Source organism: Pollachius pollachius, assembly GCF_949987615.1.
Source record: "Pollachius pollachius genome assembly, chromosome: 18".
Classification (NCBI taxonomy): Eukaryota; Metazoa; Chordata; class Actinopteri; order Gadiformes; family Gadidae; genus Pollachius; species Pollachius pollachius.
In genome coordinates, this window is record NC_136951.1 from 8,285,940 (window position 1) to 8,295,227 (window position 9,288).

The following is a 9,288-nucleotide window of genomic DNA, read 5'->3' on the forward strand; positions in this document are numbered from 1 at the left end:
AACAGAACTTGTTGTAACAGAACTTGTTGTTAGTAGCTTGATTCAATTTTTTCCCCTCCCCTGGGGGGTTTTAATATCGTACGAGCCCTTGAGGCGTCCTAAATCATCGGGCGAGGTACGCGCGCCGCGATAAGGAAGCAAGGGAACCAAAACAACCCGGCGAGATGCGTCGCGTCGTCGTCCAACCACGGTGCCGTGAGAGATCTCATCTCGGCCCTTTCCTATTCCTGTTTTCAGTTTTTTTTTATCCTCCTTCTCCTTCTTTCGGAGGAGAAGCCGGCGACTCTCCACCAGGCCATTAGGAGTTAAGCGTGCCTAGACAGTGACAAGCGTACACGCCAAGGGAGGGGGGGAAAAAAAAAGAATGAACGAGGAGGGGAGGAAAAAAAAGAGAAGAGAAAAAAAAGCCTCCCCAGTAGGGCTGCCTGCCAGACTGCCAGCTACAGATCTCCTCTCCACGCCGCACGTCATCAGCCTAGCGCTGAGCCCAACAGGGAAGAGCAGGGAAATGGAGAGGGGGGGATGGGGGGGGTGGCTGGAGGCCAGGCACCGGGGTTCTAGGGGATGACTTGAAGCAGGCCCAGGAGGGAGGGAGGGAGGGCGGGAGGGAGGGGGAGAGAGAGGGGGAGAGAGAGAGAGAGAGAGGGGGAGAGAGGGAGAGAGAGGGGGAGAGGGGGAGAGAGAGAGAGAGAGAGAGGGGGAGAGAGAGAGAGAGGGGGAGAGAGAGAGAGAGAGAGAGAGAGAGAGAGAGAGAGAGAGGATTGCTCAGTGGTGGCTTTGCGGAGAGGAAACAATGCTTTCTGGGAGTTCGGAGGATAAATGTGTGGGGGTGGTAGATAGATCTCTCTGTCTCTCCTTCTCTCTCTCCCTCTTCCTCTTTCTCTCTCTGTCTCCGTCTGTACCTCTCTCTCTCTCTCCCTCTCTGTCTCTCCCTCTGTCTCTCATTCTCTGGCTCTCTCTGTCTCTTGTTCTCTCTCTCTCTCCCTCTTCCTCTTTCTCTCTCTGTCTCCGTCTGTACCTCTCTCTCTCTCTCTCCCTCTCTGTCTCTCCCTCTGTCTCTCATTCTCTGGCTCTCTCTGTCTCTTGTTCTCTCTCTCTCTCTCCCTCTTCCTCTTTCTCTCTCTGTCTCCGTCTGTACCTCTCTCTCTCTGTCTCTCGTTCTCTATCTGTCTCTTGCTCTGTCTCTGTCTTTGTCTCTCGCTCTCTGTAGCAGAAATAGACTGCTGGGATTCAGTGGACTATGGGGTCCGTGAGTGTGGTTTTAATGCTCGGATCGACAGGGCTTCTGGTATTGGCAAGGGTGTTATTAACACTTAAACAGAATCTCATTGAGTTGAATTGAATTGATAATCTAATGTCGTCGTCTCTTCTCGAGATGTCTTTCGGCTTTTTTCATGGATGTGTGGAGATAGAGCTGTGTGTGTGCGCACATGTGTGCGCACGTGTGTGAATGTGTGTTTGGGTGTGTGCGTGCGCTACATGCCTGTTGGTGCCGCCGGGGGGTGACCCCAGAGTGTTTGCGTGTAAGAAGATCCAGTCAAGCCACTAGCACACCCAAAGACACACACACACACACACACACACACACACACACACACACACACACACACACACACACACACACACACACACCAGGCCTTTGGCGTGGGGCCCACTGTCACACCGGCGCTTCCTCCGGGCGCTACAGGTTAAATTTAGGGCGCGTTGTATTCTAACACCGGCAGCTAGACACACCGTCAGCCAGCCGGTCCCGGGCCGAGCTCGGTTATCACATTAACCCGTCGAATGTAGCGCCGGAGCGCACGCACACACCCTGACGGCAGTGTGTTGAGAGGTGGCATTTGGGTCGGTGTCGCGTGTGTGTGTGTGTGTGTGTGTGTGTGTGTGTGTGTGTGGTGTGTCTGTGACGATAATTCGGATGAACACATGGAGAAGAAGAGATATATACATTTTGGGCGTTGTGTTTCGTCTGGTGGTCTCTGTGACGGCGCCGGGGAAAACAAACACAAAATCAAAAGAACCAACAAACAAAAAAAGTGGTGTGGATGTTTCTGGAGTCAGCCGACCGGCGCGGCCAGGGACAGCACGACAGCGGAAGCCCCGGGTTGCTTCTGAGTGTTCTGGGTCTATCTCGCCATCTCTCTGTCTCTGTCTCTGCCTCTCTCTCTCTCGCTCTCCCTCGGCATTCCAGTCTTGTTTGGGTTAGGAGGGAAAGGAACGGGCCAAGCAGGAAGTGACCTCATGTCTTTGAGGCGGGGACAAGCGGGCAGAGGGGCCGCGGCGAGCCCCTCCACGGGAAGCAAACACTTGACACGGGGCGAGGAAATCAAACAGACAAAATAGGAACGAGAAAGAAAAGGAGATGCAGACGGAGAGTCGGATAAAATGTATATACAGGGAAACGAATGAGCTTCTGAATCTAATTGCATTACAGATGCTAACCTACTGTTAAAAAGTCTGTGAGTGTGTGTGTGTGTGTGTGTTTTTCTTTTTTTCCCTTTGCTCTAATTATAACGTTCTTTTTGTGTTTAATTGCTCACCCAAGCTAAATGAATGCCTGGATGCAGACGAAGAGAGAGAGAGAGAGAGAGGGAGAGAGCAGGAGAGAGAGAATATGGAACCTTTTTAGGGTGGATGGAGAGAGAGAGCGAGAGAGAGAGAACAGAGAGAGAGAGAGAGGTCCGGTTCTCTGTAATTTGCAGAGGGCTGTGTGTGCGTTTAGCCGCGCAGCCCGCCGTGGCGGGGACGGCTCCGCGCGCCGCCAGGATCTCTCATTACTCCCCCACTTCCTCCCGCCAGCGCCAGCCAAGCCGCCTCTTGGCAGGGGAGTTAATTTTGGTTTTGGCTGTCCTCTGTTCCCCACCCTGTGTCATTATACCGCACAAATCATGAAAACAGCTCGCACACAAGGGAGGGCTGGACAGGGAGGGAGGGAGAGGGAGCAACAGGGAGAGAGGGAGGGGGGGAGACAGCGAAAGAGTGCAAGCAATGAGGGAGAGAGAGGGGGGGGAAGAGGGAGAGCGAGAGAGAGCAGCAGGGAGAGAGGGAGGGAGGGAGACAGCGAAAGAGTGCAAGCAATGAGAGAGAGAGAGGGGGGGGAAGAGGGAGAGCGAGAGAGAGAGAAACAGGGAGAGAAACAGGGAGAGAGGGAGGGAGGGAGACAGAGAGAGCACTAGCATAGAGAGAGGGGTGAGAGAGTGTAAAACATACAGAGTTAGGTTTTTGGGGGGCCTGGAGAGAATGCAGGGCATTAGGATGAAATATTGATGTTTAGAGTTGTTGTTATTTTTCCTAACAACATGGTGGAACTCAACGAAAGTGCAGCCGGGCCAAATGTAGTTTATGCTAACTTGCTCAAACGCGATAGTAGCTAGGCAGAGAACAAGCCGGACATTGTTTATGTACGGAGGGGCTCGTGGTGGTGATGGTGGTGTTGGAGTTGGCCCTAAATGGCAAAAAAAAAATAGGAATTTCAATCTAGAATGAAAACTTTATACTTTGCTTTAGGGCAAATTCATACTAAGGTGTCATCTTTTTTTACATGCTAAGTAAATAAGAAGAATGTGTGTCACACAAACTGAATCCCATACTGCTGCATGCCAACATGTCTAACCCCGACTTAGTCGGCTAGATGTTGAACAAATAAGGGCTGGCTAATAATCAAATTGGCTCTATATGCTCACAATTTAAATGTGCATGCGTGTGTGCACATGTGATTGCATCCTGAACCGCGGGGGTGTGTGTGTGCACTTGTGATTGTATCCTGAAGTGTATTTGTGTGCATGGAGACAGCCCTTTGTTGTAAACCACAGACGATACCCATTCTGCGCTCCCATCCCTTGATAGGCCAATTAAGGCACACCCATACACTTCCATTCAATGTCACGCTGTAGACCAAGGGTAAATATTAATAACAGAATTAAACCACAACAAACGACGGCGACGGCGAAGCGGAACATGCTCGACGAGTCGTCTGTTTGGCGAAGTTAGTTCCCACTGGGATCTCTTTTCACTTCCTGTTCCTGAAGAACAAAAAAGCCGGGTGTTCTGCCTGTCTGTCTGAGTGTCTGTCTGTCTGGCACATCTCCCCGTGTGCCTGTAACAATATGGACCTCCCAGACACAAGGAAAAGTGTGTAACTTTGCCTGAGACACAAGTACATTGAATAGCACATGTGCTTTTTTTTTGTGTGAGTTAATGATGATTGAGTAAACAACACAACAAGAGCAGCAACATTTCATCTTATTCTGGAGATGGGTTGCAGCTTCATGATGTAGCGCGTCCACACCTGGCGTGGCAGCATTAAAGCCAAATGGAGTAGCTCAACCTTGACCCCTAGCCCTTGACCCTTTACAGCCCCAGAGAGGCAGGGAGGGGGGTCACAGGGCCGCACTAAAACTCCCTACCCGTCTCTCTCTCGCTCTTGCTCTCTCTGGCTTTGTGTGTCTCTCTCCCTCCCCCTCTCTTTCTGTGTCTTTGTGTCTCTCTCTCCCTCCCCCTCTCTCTCTCTGTCTTTGTGTCTCTCTCTCCCTCCCCCTCTCTCTCTGTGTCTTTGTGTCTCTCTCTCCCTCCCCCTCTCTCTCTGTGTCTTTGTGTCTCTCTCTCCCTCCCCCTCTCTCTCTGTGTCTTTGTGTCTCTCTCTCCTTCCCCCTCTCCCTCCTACATATCCCTCCCTCCCCCCTCAAGTCTGGCCGTCTCCCTGCCATCTGATCAAGGCACGTTCATTGTGCGGCCTTTGTGCACTTCTCCAAAGTCACACAGACAGACACACACACACACACACACACACACACACACACACACACACACTCTTCTAATAAATGCTCACATGCTGTTTACTTATGTGCTACATACATTCGGATTTCACAGTTTTTGGTTCGGGCTGTGCGTTGTCAGCAAAGTGTGTGTGTGTGTGTGGGCACGTGGATGTGTGTAAGCACAAGTACAGTCCATTACCTGAGAGTCTTTCACCGTCTAAAGATAGTAATGGCCGCTGTGTGTGGAGTCACACACGGGTAATGATTAACCTTTCCAGACACACTGTGTGTGTGTGTGTGTGTGTGTGTGTGTGTGTGCGTCTGTAACCCCACCACCTCTACAATGAAGGGAAGCCCCCTGGGAGGGCGGGGGGGACCCTCCCCATCCCCCCTATCTGTGTTGATGAGCCCCGGCAGCCCTTCTGTCGTCCAGACCTTAAAACCCTAAGCTAGAGCAGCGCTTCAATTAGGGAGCTAGCAGCAGTCAGTGTGGAGCTAGCACACTGATGGGTGGGACTACAAGGACTTAACTAGGCTGTGTGTGTGTGTGTGTGTGTGTGTGTGTGTGTGTGTGTGTGTGTGGATCATGGATGCCTATATGCACATATGTGTGTGTGTGTGCTGCAAACAAGCCATTGACACTCTTCCTAGCTCCCTTCCGAGCCACACACCGGTTGTTGTTCAAACTTGAAAGGACGGGACGCCTTTAAGTCACCATCATCGCGGCTCGTCCCGTCGCTCTCGTCTGCGCTCTCTCTCTTATTATTCTGTCTTTTCCCCGTCTCTGTTCCTTCATGTGTGCAACGGGCCTCGGAGTCTTCCCAAACAGCCTCATAACTCAGACATAGCCCTTCCTCTTCTTCCTCTTCCTCTTCTTCTTGTGAAACAGAAGAAGCGAGGAGGGGCGGTGAGGAGCAGAGAGAGAGCGAGAGAGAGAGAGAGAGAGACAGCATAGACGTAGCGCAGCATAGCGGCGTGTTCTCAGGGTGCTGAGACACGCTCAGACAGGCAGCCCGGCTAATGATGTCTGACGCCAGCCCCGCTGTCTCCCTCTGCCTCTATTTCCCTCTCTCTCCCTCTGTCTCGCTCGCTCTCTGTCTCGCTCGCTCTCTCTCTTTCTCTCTCTCTCTCTCTCTCTGGGCGATAAAACCTGCCGCTCTCTACAGGTGCGCTGCACCAGGAGGCACTTAGCTCACCGCTAGGGAAGCAAGCAGCACTGACCCTCAACTGCAGGGGGGGGGGGGGGGGGGGGGAAGGCTACGCTATGCCACGCTCACGCTAGGATACCAGAGCTCTGGCACACGTTATCACTCTGTCTCTGTGGCTGTCCATACATCTCTGGCATTGAACAGGCGGAACCACTGCCTGCCTATGGATGATCTCTATGTGTTTTTGTGTGTGTGGGAGAGTACGGATGTGTGTATGTGTGCACAGATGTTGAAGGAATCATACCCTATGTAGCACAGTTGTACGACGGTCATAGCACTGGATTCACATGCTTCAAAGAATGTCGTCTCTCTTGTATAATGGATGCCGTGACTCTTTTCTCTGTTCTACCACAGTTTCTCTCTCAGTTTCCCTCTCTGGCTCTCTCTCGCTCTGTCTCTCTTGCTCTGTCTCTTCCCCTGTCTCCCTCTCTCCTTTTCTCTTCCTCAGTCTCTGTGTCTCTTGCTCTCTTGTCTGTTTCTAATGGACACTAATGACAGGCCACGCTTGAGTCCAGACACAGATCCTGCTCCATCAGTGGTGCGTGTGCGTGTGCGTGTGTGTGTGTGTGTGTGTGTGTGTGTGTGTGTGTGTGTGTGTGTGTGTGTGTGTGTGTGTGTGTGTGTGTGTGTGTGTGTGTGTGTGTGTGTGTGTGTGTGTGTGGACGGGACCTTCCAAATTACTGGTTACATTCAGATGTAGAACCAGCAGATGAAAGAAGAAGGGGTTGGGTGGGGGGAGAGAGAGAGAGAGACTGTGAGAAAATAATCTGTACCCACAGCGCTTCCTTCCTCCTACAAACTCTGACTTTGCCTCACACAATACGCCGCTCGTCGAGACGATTTCATGTTTTTCCACGCTAGCCGTCACAACGTGTTCTGGCAGCCTCTACTTTGTACTCATACTTGTACACCTGATTCCTAATTGTACATAGCACTACAAATACCCTGCGCCTTTCAGCGCCCTGTCCGCAGTCTAGCCCTGTTTGTAGCTTGGAAGAGAACTGGAGGCATCTCTCAGTGAATAGAGATATGGAGGGGGGCGGGAGAGGGAATTTGGAGGAGGTGGAGGAGGAGAAGGAGGTGGAGGAGGAGGAGGAGGAGACGGGGGTGCTAGGGAACTGGAACTGGGCCAAAGCTACACATCTTTTTTACGCTCAGGGGAAACTGAAGATGGGGAGGCGAGGGCTTGTCGGTTATTCAGACACAGAGGCTTGTCCTTTTACAGTCTTCTCCTCTTCCCTCCCTCCCTCCCTCCCTCTCTCGTGCTCGCTCTCTCTCTCCCTCTCTTGGATATTGTTTGACTTAAGCTCGGAGCTAGAAGAAGTAAAAGAGAGACACAGATCATGGGAAGGGGAGGGGGAGAGAGACAGAGAGAGAAAGAGTCGTCTTTGGTGAAAAATTAAAATGTTCCATGCTGAGCCTGTGTTAGATAAGCTACGATACGAGAAAAATAATTAGGAAAGATCTATGGAGCCGCTTGACGTCAGAACATTGTCGGCCTCACTGCTAGATGTAGAACAAAACACACGAGGGCGGGAACAAGATGAGCATTAAATAACAAGAGGGGGGAAAGAGAGGAGTGCGTGTCGGGCATGTGGCCACTTGCATGCCAGGATTGCAGACGGAAAGCCGTGTCTTAACAATTCCAACATGGTGTCTTCTTCCCTGACATGACAAAAAGGAAAACAGAGTCTTCTTTCGTATCGTGCCAAACATGATACACGATGCAATCTTCCTAATACTGTTCTTGGAGAGGCGCGTCATTGTGGTTTACGAGAGAGGAAGTGAGAACGTCTGCAGCCAGAACCGTGTTGTGCGTTTGTTTTGGGGGGAGGTCTTGGCTTGGAGGCAGTATTTGTATGACTAGCCGTTCTTGTTCTCCGTCTTGCTTGTCTTTGCTCTGTTGTTTCAAACCATCGGCCCCTTCCCTCTGTGTTACATGTTATATGTGACATGTTACACGTTCACTCCAATCGGATCCCCCAGTCTTCAGACCTTCTCTGTTGTTCCTAACCGTCGGCCCTTCCCTCTGTGTTACACGTTATATGTTATAAATGTTATATATTTTCCCCACTCTGAGCAGCCAGTCTTCAGACCTTGTGTGTGTTTGAAGAACCCCACCGTCTAACCCTCTCCTCCTCCTCCAGATTCCCTGGCGGTGCAGGAGTCGGGCGAGCGCCCCCACTGGTGTGTGGTGGCCTACTGGGAGGAGAAGACCCGCGTGGGACGCCTCTACTCCGTCCAGGAGTCCTCCCTGGACATCTTCTACGACCTACCTCAGGGCAACGGCTTCTGCCTGGGCCAGCTGTGCTCGGACAACAAGTCGCCGCTGGTGCAGATGGTGCGCGCCAAGATCGGCTTCGGCATCCAGCTGACGCGGGAGGAAGACGGCGTGTGGGTGTACAACCGCAGCGGCTACCCCATCTTCATCAAGTCGGCCACACTGGACAACCCGGACTCGCGCGCGCTGCTGGTGCACAAGGTGTTCCCGGGCTTCGCCATCAAGGCGTTCGACCTGGACAAGGCGGCGAGCCTGCGGCGGCCCAACGACCACGAGTTCACGCTGCAGCCGCGCACGGGCTTCACGGTGCAGATCAGCTTTGTGAAGGGCTGGGGGCAGTGCTACACCAGACAGTTCATCGGAAGCTGCCCCTGCTGGCTGGAGGTGATCTTCAACACGCGGTAGCCTCTCCCTCTGGTTCCTCTGAGTCCGCTTCGAGGAGCCTTTTCACGGACTACAGCGGGGCCGCTGACCCCCCCCCCCTCGCCCCCACACACACTTCTTTTTTTTGTTTTGTCCCAGAGGTTTAAAGTTTAAGAGAAAAAAAGTTTTAAAAGAAGAAGAAGACGAAGAAGATGAGACTCTAAAGGATTCTGACGGACTTTGTTTAATAAATGACTAAGGTTTAACTAAAGTAAAATAAGATGCGGAAGAAATGTATTTTATGTTATATATAAATATATTATTACTTGTAAATATAAAGATGTTTTATATGCATCATTATTTATGTATTGTGCAATGTGTTGATGAGAAAATGAAATAAGATGCACTTTGCTTAATATAAATGCAAAACGAAGAAATGCCAAAATAAAAAAAAAATGACATAACTTTTCTTGCCTCCAGTGTTTGATACAATATTAATTGAATGAGTTCTCATGGCTCATTCACGACACGTTTGAGCTAGAATTGCCCATGCTTCTTTGATTACATGTTAATATATATCTTTCATTTTTAATATTGTTCGGTAATTTAATCCTCTCTAACCAAAACCATCAGTGGAAAAACACCAGCAAGGGACTTATTATAGTTTTAATCTTGCGCA

At 51.0% G+C, this 9,288-nt stretch overlaps 1 protein-coding gene across 1 annotated transcript in view; it reads left to right on the plus strand.

Annotated features, from left to right (window-relative positions):
- Positions 1-9,073, plus strand: part of smad7 (SMAD family member 7) — a 12,943-nt gene extending 3,870 nt beyond the window's left edge. Inside the window, 2 exon segments of the mRNA XM_079755582.1 lie at positions 8,049-8,110; positions 8,112-9,073. Coding sequence (XP_079611708.1) covers positions 8,049-8,110; positions 8,112-8,651 — 602 coding nt within the window. The 3' untranslated portion in view covers positions 8,652-9,073.
- Positions 9,074-9,288: the final 215 nt, after the last annotated feature.